This window comes from Oncorhynchus kisutch, linkage group LG27 (genome assembly GCF_002021735.2).
Source record: "Oncorhynchus kisutch isolate 150728-3 linkage group LG27, Okis_V2, whole genome shotgun sequence".
Classification (NCBI taxonomy): Eukaryota; Metazoa; Chordata; class Actinopteri; order Salmoniformes; family Salmonidae; genus Oncorhynchus; species Oncorhynchus kisutch.
The window spans coordinates 32086374-32103354 of record NC_034200.2 but is presented as its reverse complement, the minus strand read 5'-3'; the positions used below and the strand labels follow the sequence as shown (position 1 = coordinate 32103354).

Sequence of the window (16981 nt, the reverse complement as noted above, 5' to 3'; positions counted from 1 at the left end):
TCCTTGGGAGAGTTGGAGGTCTGGAGAAGAGAACATCCCCCACATGTATTCAATTACAGATAAGGATAAGCCACAGGCCAGGTGACTAACGTTGTAAAATACATATCAGAAGTCTTACATTGTAAGCCCACTAGCACCTCTTGGCTCTTTGCTTCTCATATTAGTCATAGATCTACCATGGCCAGATTATTGGGAGATCTACACTACTGGTCAAACGTTTTAGAACACCTACTCATTCAAGGTTTTTTCTTATTTTTTTAAAACTATTTTCTACATTGTAGAATAATAGTAAAGACATCAAAACTATAAAATAACATATAGAATCATGTAGTAACTTTAAAAAAGTGTTAAACAAATCAAAATACATTTTATATATTTGAGATTCTTCAAAGTAGCCATTCTTTGACTTGATGACAGCTTTGCACACTCTTGGCATTGTCTCAACCAGCTTCATGAGCTATGATAAACCTGGCTCTCATGACACAACAGTAGTAGGCTTGATAACCAACGATGACGAGACAGTTTACAGGGAGGAGGTGAGGGATCTGGGAGTGTGGTGCCTGGAAAATAACCGCTAACTCAACATCAACAAAACAAAGGAGATGATCGTGGACTTCAGGAAACAGCAGAGGGTGCACCCCCCTATATACAGGACTGCAGTGGAGAAGGTGGAAAGCTTCAAGTTTCGTACACATCACTGACAAACAAATGGAGGCTAAAGAAATGTGAGTATCACCTAAAACCCTTTACAGATGCACAATTGAAAGCACCCTGTTGGCTGTATCACCGCCCGGTGCAACCGCAAGGCTCTCCAGAGGGTGGTGTCGTCTGCCCAACGCATTACCGGGGGCAAACTACCCGCCCTCCAGGACACCTACAACACCCGATGTCACAGGAAGGCCAAAAAGATCATCAAGGACGTCAACCACCCGAGCCACTGCCTGTTCACCCCACTATCATCCAGAAGGCGAGGTCAGTACAGGTGCATCAAAGCTGGGGCCGAGAGACTGAAAAACAGCTTCTATCTCAAGGCCATCAGACTGTTACACAGCCATCCCTAGCACATTAGAGACAGCCTATAGGCATAGACCAGAGATCACTGGCCACTGTAAGGAATGGAACACTAGTCACTTTAATAATGTTTACATATCTGGCATTACTCATGTAATAGGTATATACAGTATTCTATACTATTCTACATTATCTTAACCACTTAATGTTTACATATCTGGCATTACTCATCAAGGCAAAGGGTGGCTATTTGAAGAATCTCAAATGTATTTTGATTTGTTTAACACTTTGTTACTACATGATTCCATATAGTGTTGATGTCTTCACTATTATTCTACAATGTAGAAAATAGTAAAAAAAATAAAAAATAAAAAATAAACTCTTGAATGAGTAGGTGTTTTAAAACTTTATACCGGTAGTGTATATCTTTTGTCCAAAAAAGTAATATTTGAAAGTATCACTCATGACCAAAAGTATGTGGAGACCTGCTCGTTAAACAGCTCATTCCAAAATCATGGGCATTAATATGGAGTGGATCCCCCCTTTGCTGCTGTAACAGCCTCCATTCTTCTGGGAAGGCTTCCCACTAGATGTTGGAACATTGCTGCGGGGACTTGCTTCCATTCAACCACAAGAGCATTAATGAGGTCGGCACATGTCTCATTCGGCGTTCCAATTCATCCCAACGGTGTTCGGTGGGGGTGAAGTCATTGTTCTGTGCAGGCCAGTCAAGTTCTTCAACACTGATCTTAAACTATTTCTGTATGGACCTCATTTTGTGCACGGGGGCATTGCCATGCTGAAACAGGAAAGGGCTGTCCCCAAACTGTTGCCATAAAGTTGGAAGCACAGAATTGTCTAGAATATCATTGTATGCTGTAGCATTAAGATTTCCCTTCACTGGAACTAAGGGGCCTAGCCTGAACAATGAAAAACATCCCCAGACCATTATTCCTCCACTACCAAACTTTACAATTGGCACTATGCATTGGGGCAGGTAGCGTTCTCCTGGCATCCGCCAAACCGTTGGACTGCCAGATGGTGAAGCATAATTCATCACTCCAGAGAACAATGGAGGCAAGCTGTACACCACTCCAGCCGACGATTAGCATTGAGCATGGTGATCATAGGCTTGTGTGCGGCTGCTCTGCCATGGAAACCCATTTCATGAAGCTCCAGATGGACAGCTCGTGCTGACGTTGCTTCCAGAGGCAGTTTGGACCTCGGTAGTGAGTGTTGCAACCGAGAAGAGATGATTTTTACATGCTGTGCGCTTCAACACTCGGTGGTCCTGTCTGCGAGGCTGCGTGGCCTACCACTTGGTGGCTGAGCCGTTGTTACTCCTAGACGTTTCAATTTCACAATAACAGCACTTACACATTTGACTGGGGCAGCTCTAGCAGGGCAGAAATTTGACTAACTGACTTGTTAGAAAGGTGGCATCCTATGACAAATCTGGCATTACTTTCAATATGACGGTGCCAAGTTGAAAGTAACTGAGCTCTTCAGTAAGGCCATTCTACTGCCAACGTGTGTCTGAGATTGCATGGCTGTGTGCTCGATTTTATACACTCGTCAGCAACGGTTGTGGCTGAAATAGCCGAATCCACTCATTTGAAAGGGTGTCCACATACTTTTGTATATATAGTGTATAATCACATTTAAGCATCTACATGGGTCTCTTGCAAGAGTAATGCAGCAGGCTTACAGCTTTATCCCTCTAATGATTAAAAAGCAGAAAAAGAGCAGCGGCCCATTGTTTGGACAAGGTGTCGATGTCCGGCATCAAGCATCACCTCGGGTAGCAAAAACAGAGGACCAGACCACACCCGACTCGAGGGGGTGCGAAATCGCAGAAGGGAAGTTTTCTTCAAGGGGGGGGGGGGGGGGGGGGGAAGACATGACGGCTAATTGTTATTAGCGACTAGGATAAACACTTCAGCCAAGTATGTCTGGGCAGCAGCTCAGACAAATAACCATCGCCTTGACGTACACGGTTCTGCCGATGAAAATCTTCAGCTGAAATATGGAAGAAGGACTGGAGGTCTCTGATAATTATGCTACAGCATGCAGCTATAGAGCAGAGTAGACAAAAGGTAAAGGGAAACACCGGAGACTGGTCAGTCTAACATTAATACATCGTCAATGCTTATGAATCACTTGGGATTGGCAAAGAGCATAATTGTATACAGGTCAGAAATATCTCAACTTTATCAAACGATCCATTCTAGGTGCATTGTGGTCTGGTCAGTTGGTATAGGCCAGCGGTCCCCGGCCCCGTGATTGGGAAACCCTGGTCTAGGCCAGCGGTCCCCGGCCCGGTGATTGGGAAACCCTGGTCTAGGCCAGCGGTCCCCGGCCCGGTGATTGGGAAACCCTGGTCTAGGCCAGCGGTCCCCGGCCCGGTGATTGGGAAACCCTGGTCTAGGCCAGCGGTCCCCGGCCCGGTGATTGGGAAACCCTGGTCTAGGCCAGCGGTCCCCGGCCCGGTGATTGGGAAACCCTGGTCTAGGCCAGCGGTCCCCGGCCCGGTGATTGGGAAACCCTGGTCTAGGCCAGCGGTCCCCGGCCCGGTGATTGGGAAACCCTGGTCTAGGCCAGCGGTCCCCGGCCCGGTGATTGGGAAACCCTGGTCTAGGCCAGCGGTCCCCGGCCCGGTGATTGGGAAACCCTGGTCTAGGCAATCCAAAAGCTTAGCTCCGATGCACATGGGGATATCCTTGGTTTGTCTATATGACAGTCAGAGGCTTAGACATGACTATCTAAAGTCAAGGGGTACAAAAAGGAGAATAATTCAAATGGACTTTGAATGGGAAGGCATCTTAAACAAATGGGTGACTCTGTAGCAATAATTGAGCTATTCCCTTTATAGTTACATTTAAAAAGAATCAGGGATAGGTTTTATTTGACCGTATTATCCTGAATGAACTAGCCCCATCCAAAAGATGTCATGAGCCATGTTAATGTAACATGGCAGGGAATATTAGCTTAAAAACTGACATTTCCCTAAACAAAAAAGCTAAACAAATGAATAATTAATTGGGCGTTGGGGGAGGGCATGAAATAGGGGTACCTGAAATGTGGGGGTCTTGAAATTGGGGTCCCTGGGGGGGGAAATGGTTAGGAACCCCTTGCTTTAGGTGGTAAAAAAGGTCCCTTTAAAAAATGCTCCCCATGCTGGCTTATAGCATGATGGAGGGGCTTTCACCTGCATAAAGTCTAGCGAACAAGACTGTGTTTCAGGTAAACCTCAGTGGCAGCTTGGCAGCAAAAAAAGCTCAAATAAAATGTTTATTTTCATGCTTAACATTTTGTAGGGATTCTAATTTGGAATCCTTTGTGGAGTGCTATTCAAGATCCACACGTATTCTCTCCATACAAAGACAAGGGAAACAGTACTGCAGTCACCATCCGTGGAGAAAACAGAAACCAGGTGCACACAAGGTGCTCGCCTTTGAAAACCAGCGTGTGAGAGTGGGCAGAGGGCCCTTGCCAGAGCACATAGGTAACATTCAGTGTACCTTTACACTCACTTCGTTCATAAGTAGGAAAAAATGCGAGAGGATGTACTCAGGCCACACCCTTTTTACCTCATCATGAAGTTTGATTCATGAAATGCATAGATTCTTGTCAGTCTTTTGGCAGTCAGTGAGCTACCTAACCCCGTATTGAGACATGACTACTTCACAGTCGAGGAAAGAACGGTAGGTAGCCTAGCGGTTAAGAGTGTGGGGCAAGAAACCGGAAGGATGTTGGTTCGAATCCCCGAGCCAACTAGCTGAAACATCTGTCAATGTGCCCTTGAGCAAGGCACTTAACCCTAATTGCTCCTGTAAGTCACTCTGGATAAGAGCATCTGATAATAATAATTTATGTTAAGTAGCTTTATAGTTTAATGCATTTCGCCATACATTTAGTATGGGTGTTGAAGTTGGAAAATGCCATAGAAGTTTGTAGAATTTCAGAGAAACTGAAAAGTGCTGTCTCGCTATCCAGATGTTGCCGTAGCAAGAAATGTCCTGTAGTATTCATGCATCCCATTCTCACCCTCCACCCTGCCCCCCACCCCGGGTAATGGCACGGTCAGAGGCAGTGTGTAGAGACAGAGAGCATGACAGGAGCAGAATTAGACCAAGTATGCCAGGAGGGCTGTTCTGCCAGCTCTATCACCAAGAGTAAAGATGTGCTAACTGACACGTGGTGATAAGGATGGTAGAGCCCTGGCACACTCTTCTCTTTAGCTTACCTATCCAGCTCAAACCACAATCCATACACAGTTCCAAAACCACAATGACAAGTTAATGACACATCCATTGACATCAATGAGATACATGGATGGGGGCATAGTGCTTTACAGGAGAAATTAGGGTTAAGTGCCTTGCTCAAGGGGGCATAATCCAATTTGTGCACATTAGACACGCAATGTGTCTTACCTTGTGTTTTGAATCCAAATGGAGGTAAGTAATTGCTGACTTTGGCCAGACGCTTGAAGTTCCGGTCAAGAAACATGGGAGCTGGCTTCATGAACCTGTGAGAACAGCAGAGAGAAGAACGGGAGAGCTTATATTTTAGAGGATTTGTCTGTTCAACCATGTGCAGGTCAGGAGGACTAAAGTTAAACAAAATAGGCCTACTTGTGTTGTGTTGACTTAGTTGCGCCCTCTCATTTCCAGATGCATAGTTCAAAAGCCAGCCAAATCCTTGTCCTATTCCAGATAACGTGCCGTGAGAGATCCACCACAGATAACGTGCCGTGAGAGGTCCACCACAGATAACGTGCCGTGTTAATCAAGTTAGATTGACACTCGTCAATGCGCAACGGAGTTAACCTGAACGCCCATGCAGGGGTGATCAAGCAGAGAACATGTGTCTGGGGGTACAATGTACAACCACAATGTCTCGCAGGACACTAGTTTTTTTCTAAAAGCGTGTCATCTCTCGTTCTCCCCGAGAAGGAAGTGGCCCCCACTCATCTCTGCCGTGACCCCTAGGGCTCTGGTGTGAATGTCCTGCCAGGAGTTAAAGACACTGGACCGTAAGAGGAGACGCTTATTCCACTCATCAATCTAACAACGTCATCCCACTTTTCCGCTTCGCCCCGTTCCCCAAACCAATCCTGCACACACACAGAGCAAAACGGTCTGGCTCAAGGGAGGAAAAGACATAACACAGGGGAGAAAGAGAACAAGCCTCCTGCATGTACCCTCATTGACAAAGTTTTTTTCCCAGGAAAAGGTCTAAATCATTCTTGACGCATAGTTTGGGTATACGTGTCCTGACGATGTATTGATGTGTCTTTCTGTCCCAGATGATTTGAGGCCTGGCTGTTTCGAGGAAGGGGCCTGGCCGTTTTACTCAAGAGGGAGTGTTGATTGGTAATCTGTGCAGAAACAGTTGGCGCACTAGAAAAGTATTCCGACACCAACCTAGTTAGTTACATGTATACAGACTGGGGTTTGATGTACAGAAACGAAGCAAACAACAAAAATCCTCCTTTGAAGATTTGAAAACATTTTTAGACTCCAGGAAAATGTGCCATGACATTACAAACCCACTTCCCCTGCCCTCGGAGGCTTCAAATAAAACAAATTGCGTTTGGCATACTCGCAGAAGCTGTGACTGTTAAGGGTACACGGCACATTTAAGCATTTCCACCCCCGGCCCCTGGCTGTGACGACCCCCCTTTGATAAAGCCCTCCTCTCAAATCAGAAGTAGCCACTTCCCCCGGTCAGGCCCCTCGGACCTGGGCTGTACGTGCTGCTTCTGGAAGTGTGGCCGGACGATGGATGTCTGTTTTTATGACCTGCTGTCTCGCTGGGGAGAGCACAGGGGTTGTCGTTTAACAAGCCTGCAGCTCCAATGCTCCACTTTTACAGCTTGCAGTGAAGGTTTTCACAACAAGCTCGCAGACTGGCATTTAAACAGAGGGGGATAACAAGGACATTACTGGTCCTAGGATGGTTCATGTCAGACAGTATTCTTGCGGAGAAATTATTTGTATGATTAGTAGCAATTTTTTTTTTTTAAAGTGAGTTTGATAAAATGTTGATTACATTTTGGTGATTCTAGTCAGAAAATGTTGTATGAAATGCAATATTAATTACATGATAAACCCATTTTAAGTACTTACCTTCCTAATAAGAACAATTAATTTGGCTTCACATGAAAACTTAACGCTCCACAAGAGATCCTAATTATATGTCTATACAACACCGGTAGCTTCTCAGTTTAAACTGAAAATAACAAGACATTCTCTACAACTCACAGGTCCGGGGCGCAAACCACAACATGTCCTCCACATCTGAAGGAAGAACTCAGAGTGGCTTAACTAACCGCTAGTGGGGCTGTGTTTACAGCCATGGGCCATTTTAACCAACCTCTAGTTATGGCTGCCCACAGTTTACAGTTTAGAAAACACTCTTATCCCGAGCAATTTACAGGAGCAATTAGGGTTAAGTGCCTTGCTCAAGAGCACATTGACATATTTTTCACCTAGTCTGCTAGGGGATTTGAACCCGCAACATTTAGTTTTCTGCCCCAATGATCTTAACCGCTAGGCTACCTGCCGCCAGTTAAGTGCGACAAGTCAAGCGGAAGATGGCTAACACCAAAGGAATCCGAGTTCGCTATCAGATTACCAGACTTCACTTCCTACTAAGCGTGTCTGAAATCAATGGCCAAACATGTTTAACAAGAAGAGCCGCTTTTCAACTTCCCAAAATGTGACACTTTCCCCAAACTCCTTAATTGCACTTGAGGCACAAGTTGTACCAGTGTCAAAAGGGATCAAATAAAATAGTCAGTCATGTCTGACTCTCCATCTCTCTCCATCTCTCTCCATCTCTCTCCTCACATCACCTGACAGAGAAGTAGACCCTTGCCAAAACAAACCGCAATTCATCAACATGTGGCTACAGGGGCCCAGCCGCGGTATAAATAACTGGGACAGTCAAGAGTCTCCTCGTCCATGGACAGACAGGGATCTGGTCTGCTTGTCTTAAAGAGAGAGAGCTCCCAAAACGTGAGGCCAGGGCACATTGTGCTCATTTCCTCTCACTGGGGGCCATATTTTCATAACCGCTCCGCTCAAGTTCACCGCCAACACTTGATTTAGGGCTCCAATACAAACAGTTTGGCGTGAGGGGAGGTGTTGAAAATATTGTATTCCGTGGGGCAGGGCCTTTTGGAAGAGAACAAACAAGGAGGATGGAGGGGGTGGAGTCTCACTTCAGGAGGTTGAGGGGGTGGGGTTTATCTGGTCAAGTTAACAACTGTCAGTGTATATACTTTGTTTCTACTACAGATGGAATAATTAATGTGAAATTCAGTTTGCCAAGAAGAAAAAGTAGGCAACGTTTTTACATGAATCATCAACTTATTTGGTCATGAGAGAGTGAGACCAAAACATGGATTGAGATGTGGCATACAGAGCTGGGGATGCCACTCATCTATGTAAGTGGGCTGACAGGGAAGCAAAGTGGACTAGAAGAGTTAGCCATTTGCTTATTTAGAATCTGTGGTTGCACATGACATGCATGAACGAACCAGACATTTAGCTTTTTCACACATGGCACTCATCAAACTAACGGGACATCTAACAGACACACAACTTTGTCACTATAAGTCATTAATTGTACTAACTGAATTGTGTTACTGATGTGAATGTGGTAATAATCAATGCTGTCCCAGCGGGGGCTGTTTGTAGGGAACTTTGAACCGACACGTGTGGCTGATTAGAGGAAGTCGTTGGGAGACATTGTTAACACATAACAATGTCCAACTACGAGGCTATGTGTTAACAATGTCCAACTACGAGGCTAACACACAGGCCCGCCTCGTAGTTGGACGGGCCTGAAAACCGCACGGCTTCTTCTTTAACGACTGCTGTAATTTAGCAGCGCCCCAACGTAGCTCGCCCAAAGTTAGGATTACTATCTGACTCCAGAGAAAAGGCCTAAGACTATTTGTGTAACATACCATGATGACCCCTTTTTGGTTTACGTATGAGAGTCATAGTTAACCATACAAATATGTTGTTTCAGAAAGAATAAGAAACACAAAATACAATAAATATCCTGTCATTGCTGGTCTTCTTCGTTATTCAAACTGTCTAACCCAATTGAAGCATTCTGTGCAACTACTAGCTGTTTTTTTGAAGACTATGTATGCATCATCACAGCATCATCGTACATTATGTTAAGATGGAGTCGCCATCTTCCACATTTAGGGGCAGCTGAGGAAAAATGCCCGGGCCATTGTTCTGCTATGTTCAACATGTCCCTTTACTAGCCAGACCTGCTAAGCACTCATGAGACAATGACCCATGGCTGGAGAAGAGACAGTTTTGGGATGGCATCAAAGGCCCAGTGACATCATGGAGGGCCGTTGAGTGTTCCGTGAAGGAAGATCTGATGAGTCATGCCCTCCTGGACAGGAAGTCATTGCCCCTCGGACAAAAGGCTAATTTCTGGCATCCATTTCAAATGGGGTAGGACAGGGCTACGGTCTCCCAACAGAGATGCTTTTGTGTTCGGAAAGCTGACGAGGACATGGCATAGTGCAAGGTTCCTCAGCTGGCAGCCCAATTCTATTTGTCCCCGAGTATTCCCACGCATAATAGAGAGATATCTGTGATCGTATACACATGTAAGCAAGGCCTGAAATTACATTTCAGTCAAATATGATTTCCATTTGGGCTTCTTGCGGTCAATTTGCAGTCTACAAATTATTTGTAATTATGTTCCAGCCCCCTGACCATCTGCCCACGGCTGAATGTAGTTGATCCTGGTATAGTGTGTGTAGTGAGGATATAAATTAATGACTAAAAAGATTGTGTGGGAATGTGGAGGCTTTTATTCCTGAGTTGATCCCCGTAGGCCATGCCTGCTGGAGTAATGTCATAACGTCCTTAGGGGTGCACCTCAATAGCTTAGAGTTACTGCCTCTCCTGAACTCCTCTCCTTCAATGGCACTAAACTGATATAAAACATTTGGCTTCACCTGAACAGTTTTTTTCAGCAGTGCAAAGTACAAAGGAATGGAGACAAGGAGAGGAATCCTCTTAAGATTCAACATGCACACAAGGACTCTAATCAAACCCTGGAAAGAGTTTCTCACTTTGGATAGATGGCAGTCATCTTGGCAGCTGCGTAGCCTGGCTTGCACACTCCTTCGCTGAGGTTGCCATACTTGTACGCCAATTCTGCTGACCTGCAAATGTCACCAAGAGGGAAGGACAAAAGGTTATTAGATGAGACTGAGAACAACATGACCAGATAACACTGCACTTCCACACAAGCCAATTTAGACAAAGATCTCCCAGGAAGAAATAACAAAAAATAGTTTGAGAAGATGTGGAGAGGAGAAAATAAAATCAACATGTTCCCTTTAGCCCATCCCATGCCTGTCCTATCCTATTTAGAGGTCATGTAGGACGAGAGAGGTCACGTTCTAACACTCCATCCAGCAGCCCATTTGACCTCCTCCTCATTACTATCATGCTCATGAATTAACCGCTATATGGCACGTGACTTGTTCAAATAAACAGGGGGGGGGGGGGCCTATCCGTCACACATAGGGAGTGTTGATGAGATGGGGGCATGGCAGGGTGAAGGGGGATGCGTGCCCATGGACAGGCTACAGCTGGATTGGACTGGAGTCTCTTTGCTAACGGGCCATCTTTGCTAGGTCAGAGGAAGTGATCAGTTGGTGACCACTGCTGTAGGCAGTTGTAATAGCAGGTCCAGATGATGAGAGGGTTAAAATGCTGGTTCTCCTGGAGTTGTGCCTATAGAGAGGGTCTTCAGAAAGTATTCACATCCCTTCACTTTCTCCATTTTCTTGTGTTACAGCCTGAATTTAAAATAGATTCAATGTTGATGCTTTATCACTGGCCTACACACAATTCCCCATAATGTCAAAGTCAAATTATGTTTATAGAATTTTTACAAATTAATAAAAAAATGAAAAGCTGAAATGTCTTGAGCCAATAAGTGTTCAACCCTTTTGTTATGGCAAGCCAAAATAAAGTTCAGGAGTAAAAATGTCATTAAGTCACATAATAAGTTACATGGAGTCACTGTGTGTAAGTGTTTAACATGATTTTTGAATGACTACATCATCTCTGTACCCCACACATACAGATAATTGTAAGGTCCATCAGTCAAGCAGTGAATTTCAAACACATTTTCAACCACAAAGACCAAGGAGGTTTTCCAATGCCACCTATTGGTAAAAATAAAAAGCTGACATTGAATATCCCTTTGAGCATGGTGAAGTTATTAATTACACTTTGGATGTTGTATCAATACACCCAGTCACTACAAAGATACAGGCTTCCTTCCGAAGTCAGTTGCCAGAGAGGAAGGAAACCGCTCAGGGATTTCACAATGAGGTCAATGGTGACTTTAAAATAGTTAGAGTTTAATGACTGTGATAGGAGAAAACGGAGGATGGATCAACAACATTGTAGATACTCCACAATACTAACCTAATTGACAGAGAGGGAAAAGAAGGAAGTCTGTACATAATTGTTTAAAATCCAAAACATGCATCCTGTTTGAAACAAGGCATTAAATTAATACAGCACAAATAATGGCAAAGCAATTAACACTTTGTATTCTGGGCAAAAAGTTGTTTGTGGCAAATCTAATACAACACATTACAGAGTACCACTCTCCATATTTCAAGCATAGTGGTGGCTGCATCATGTTATGGGTATGATTGTAATGACTGGGGAATTTTTCAGGATAAAAATAAAACGGAATGGAGCTAAGCACGGGCAAAATCGCAGAGAAAAACCTGGTTCAGTCGGCTTTCCACCAGACACTGGGAGATGAATTCACCTTTCAGCAGGACAATAACCTAAAACACAAGGCTAAATCTGCACTGGAGTTGCTTACCAAAAAAAGACAGTGGCCGAGTTACGGTTTACATAAATCTATGGCAAGACCTGAATTTGTGGTCTGGCAATGATCAACGACCAGATTGACAGGGCTTGAAGAATTTTGAAAATAATAAATGGGTGGCAGGTAGCCTAGTGGTTAGAGTGTTGGGACAGTAACCGAAAGGTTGCTAGATCGAATCCCCGAGCTGACAAGGTAAAAATCTGTCGTTCTGCCCCTGAACAAGGCCACTGTTCCTAGGCCGTCATTGTAAATAAGAATTTGTTCTTAACTGACTTGCCTAGTTCAATAAACGTTAAAATATATTTTTGCACAATCCAGGTGCAGATAGCCCTTAGAAACTTACCCAGAAAGACTCACAGCTGTAATCGATCTACAAAGTATTGATTCTGTAAATGTGAATACTCATGGTGGAGGGGGGATGAGAATTTAGGTTTACAGTGGAAGCATCAACACACAGACACGCCAACAAAATACAATTACTCAAGTTTGCATATAAGCCATACCAACACCTATTTATCTAAACACACATCGACATTTATTAGTCATATAGGGATTGATGAGTGGTTATAATAATTCGACCCAGCATAATTGCTTGGTGTAAAGTTGGCAAAAATAATTCAAATTAATTATGTTTATTTGAATTGACTAGCGATGCAAATGAGATTAATAGGCCACAATACTAATATTCAGGCAACTAGTTCCAGTTCAGTTTCTGATTTGTTAAAACTGAATTTAGCCCATTAAGATCAGACAACTAGCATATGCATCTGCTAAATTAGCATATTTAGCATCTGCTACAACTATCAATTGGAGATGAAAGATGTTTCCCTTTGGGTTTAAAATGACATTTTACTTTACAAAATGTAATTTTACTTACAACTTTGCATCCAGCTTCAGCAGAAAGCCCTGCTTATCATACACTATAAAGAAAGAAAGAGACAGAAAAGGGGTAAGAAAACTGAAATGAACAAACAGGATTCAAAATGGCTTGTGAACCAAGACTCATCCCATTGACGAAGACAGAGTGATCATCCATCCTCATCTTGAACATAGTCAACTATTAGTGTCATAGCCATAGTTGTATGTCTCTCGCCAAGTAAACAGCCTGTGGATTTTCAGAAAGAAAAGAAACCAAAGTAAAACAGTCTGTTGAAAGCACGTTAGAAATCGTCGCAGCCGGTCAAACAAGTGGGGGTTAGGGAAAGCCAAAAACATTCCGTGTCTCAAGTCCAAATGATTGTGTTGTGGTTCACCTATGGAGGAGGACCGTGTGGGGTCGGTCCATAGGTGCCGTTTCCAGCCTCATCTGCATTTAGGCTTTAAAGCCTAACGTCTTTAAAAAGATCTACCTGCTTTTTTCTGCTTGGACAAGAGAAAACCGTTAACAGCTTAGTAATAGTGTCCTTCAACAGGGAAATCAATTCCGCAAGACACTTATTTGAATTCCACTTCAGTCCGTTTGTGTACACATGTATCCATCATTGTGACCTGGATGTGTTTCAGCATGACGCCAATAGGCTACGAGGTATGCTGACTTAGTTCATATAGCATTCTATGAAAGTGTTAGGTCAACACAATGCCCCAGGTCTCTGGAACCTACTACTACTACTGAACTATTTCCATTGATCTGTGAAACACAGTGAACACGTGTTACTAGTGAATCTCTACTAGCTACTACAGCCTGCAATCTGTCACCATTACTCATAACTGAACAGCATCTTCTGATGAAGCCAGTAAATACTGAATATCTGTGACGGAGTAAACATGTAAGGACAGCAATTACATAAATGGCCCCTCATCAAAATAACACAATAAGCAAAGGGGGAGAAAGGGAAGCAGTTGTCAGCGCTCCTGTGGTTGCACTGTGCCTTCAGAGGGATGCTAGAGCAGAGAAGACGAGGAGGCTGCCTTGAAAGATGGGCCATGGGTTTTAATGCAGCAGCTATGAGTGTGTGTGTATCATGTGTGTGGAAGGAAGCGCGTCGTAGCCGGAGCTGAGCAGAGGAAGCAGCAGGACCCTGCCTGTATCATAAACCTTGGCCACTGAAACCACTTAGTACCAGACACCCTTTAGACTCTTTGTCACTGCTTAACCTTTAACTTGATGCTCCTTTTTAAAAGGCTGATATAGAGCTGCTGTTCTATGCTCAACAACAGAGGGAGCTGTTGTATCATTCAATGGAGTGACATGAATGATTCAGCTGTGCTTGATTTGCTGCATTCACATCGGGATGATCAAACTAACTGAAACCCCACGGACACCAGTGCCGCCCGGTGTGTGGTTGTTGACTTGGTTCAAAAGTTTGAAGAGAAACAGTCACATTTGCCAGTCACACTCATTTCTCTCACCATGCCAATGGGACACATTTCAAAAACAGTTTGGGAGTTTGTCCAGTAGCCCTTTCCAGGGAAAGGGAGCCAAGCATGGGACCTTTGTAAAATCTGTGGTCAGCAACAGAGCCTTGCAGGGAGTCCGGCCAGGCACCATGTCCCACCCTGTAGCACTTGCCATCTGTCAAAGATCCGATTTACTGATAGTTTCATCATAAATTACACCTTTGAAAACATAACTTGTAATTGGGATGATGTCAACCGCAGAGAAGCTCTCTCTGCAAGAAACAAAATAGTGTAGGATTATCTTTGTGAGAAGCATGAACATCTTCTAGATGAATAACCCCCCAACCTGGCCGGTGGGATGTGATGTGTTCCAGGAGGAACATGGAGCTGTATTATTAAAGAGGGAGGGGGAAGGTTTGTACCTGAGCCTACTATTTGTCCCACGGTGAGAGCAACGTCCGCTTCCAACTCTGAAACACAAAAAGGGTCAGTTAGGCCCGGTCCGGTGGGGTTAACCACAGCAACCAGTGTCCGCAGCCCGATAGGTTAAGGCAGGAAATGTGCACAAGACACAAATCCCTAATACCACAGAGGCCAATGAGGAAGAGGTTAGTGACGTTAGTAGCCCAAGGTTCCATTAAAAACCAAGAGTCTGGATCCCCCAAATCAAGATGCCTACCCACTGTGCTGGTCATCATCTACGAAATGCACATTTACGATTATTTTAGTATTTGTGGTTGTGGTTTCTGAAAGGTACCAGCAAAGACCACAGTACATGAGTGAATGAGTAAATTCTGATCAGAAAACAAGAGGAGAGGATCAAATCAAATGCAAGGTTTTTGTTGTTAGTGGAAAGTTGCGGAAAGTTGTTATTCCAAAGTGAGCCCCTAAGCAGCCCGGTTGCACCACTTTCCCACCACCACTCAATGTAAAGGGGGCTAGCGCCTCAGTCTACCTGTGGTGCTTTGACCTTTAGTCGGGACTATGAGAGTGGACTCCGAATCAATCTCTGCAAACAGAAGGGTTAGAGAGGACGTCAGATGAGACAGAATGTCCACTCAGCAACTGAGACCGAGAGGGCTGGACAGGAAGAATAGGCCTGGGAGTCAGGTAGAGCAGACAAGGACAAACCAGCACAAACAGACAGTCAGATAGAAAACTCAATAACAGAGACGCATCTTATTGACCGTATTGTTTCTTTGCCAAACAAAGTATTTTCAAGACAGAGGCGGCTACTCCTACAATCTATTAGACTTTTAGGCAGGTTGAACTGGCCCATTACAGAATGCTGGACTCATAAATGCAACTGTTGCCCATCGGGGGGGGGGGGGGGGGGGGGTAAGGCACTGCAGACCCACCCTGACCTGTGAATCCCCCTGCTCCGTTCACGAATGCTGTTTGTTATCTTTACCAGTTGGCAACAGATCCACATTTCCTTTACATATTTATCTTTTTAATTTGTATTTCAAAGAGATAAAAAAAAAAAAGAGAACTCTTGCATAACGAATGCTCAAGTTCAAACAGAACCATCCCAGGTCTTCAAAAGCAACAAAATGTTCCTCAATCAAAATAAGCAGAGGACAGCTGTGGTGTTCTTTTATCTAACTGCTGATGATTAAACCCAACCAACAGGCCTCTGCTGAACAATGAGAAGGAAGACACACTCCAGTCTGTGTGAACATGAAAGCAACGGGATTCTAGGCCGGCAAACACTGGGTTGTTTGGTACTATCCTTTTATTTAAGTGGAGATTGTACAAAAAAAACTGACATTTTAACAAACTTAAAAACTATCCCTCAGTGGTACAACAAGTCATGGGTAAGGCATCATCACAGGAGCCAGTCTACCACAAGAGAGTGATGCACCAAACATAGCAGTTTGAAATCCTTTGGCGGGCCACATAAGCCCAAACAGTGTAAAAAAATATATCTATCCACCACATAACCAAAAGTATATGGACACCTGCTTGTCGAACATTCATCCCAAAATCATGGGCATTAATATAGAGTTGGTCCCCCCTTTGCTGCTATAACGGCCTCCACTCTTTCCACTAGATGTTGGAACATTACTGAGGGGACTTACTTCCAGCCACAAGTGCATTAGTGAGGTCGGGCACTGACGTTGGGCGATTAGGCCTGGCTCGCAGTCAGCATTCCAATTCATCCCAAAGGTGTTCGATGGGGTTGAGGTCAGGGCTCTGTGCAGGCCAGTCATGTTCTTCCACACCGATCAACAAACCATTTCTGTATGGACCTTGCTTTGTGAACGGGGGCATTGTCATGCTTAAACAGGAACTTCCCCAAACGGTTGGAAACACAGAATTGGAAACACAGAATAGTCTAGAATGTCATTGTATGCTGTAGCGTTAAGATTTCCCTTCACTGGGACTAAGGGGCCTAGCCCGAACCATAAAAAACAGCCCAAGGCCATTATTTCCCCTCCACCAAACTTTACAGTTGGCACTATGCATTCGGTCAGGTAGCGTTCTCTTGGCATCTGCCAAACCCCGATTTGTCTGTTGGACTGCCTGATGGTGAAGTGTGATTCATTACTCCAGAGAACACGTTTCCACTGCCTCCAGAGTCCAATGGAGGCGAGCTTTCCACCACTCCAGCAGACGCTTGGCATTGCGAATTGTAATCTTAGGCTTGTGCGAGGCTGTGAGGCCATGGAAACCCATTTCATGAAGCACCCAACGAACAGTTCATGTGTTAACGTTGCGTCCA

At 44.4% G+C, this 16981-nt stretch overlaps 1 protein-coding gene across 4 annotated transcripts in view; it reads right to left on the bottom strand.

The window, feature by feature from the left end:
- Window positions 1-16981, bottom strand: part of LOC109871592 (CMP-N-acetylneuraminate-beta-1,4-galactoside alpha-2,3-sialyltransferase) — an 82085-nt gene that overhangs the window by 31707 nt on the left and 33397 nt on the right. For 2 of the 4 annotated variants that reach the window (XM_020462494.2, XM_020462496.2), the window contains exons 3-7: window positions 15212-15265; window positions 14679-14726; window positions 12797-12839; window positions 10130-10222; window positions 5445-5539 (exon numbers count right to left, since the gene is read on the bottom strand). In XM_020462494.2, the coding sequence (XP_020318083.1) occupies window positions 5445-5539; window positions 10130-10222; window positions 12797-12839; window positions 14679-14726; window positions 15212-15265 (333 nt within the window). The remainder of the gene's footprint in view (window positions 1-5444; window positions 5540-10129; window positions 10223-12796; window positions 12840-14678; window positions 14727-15211; window positions 15266-16981) is intronic. The other 2 variants (XM_020462497.2, XM_031806492.1) reach the window with 2 other exon arrangements.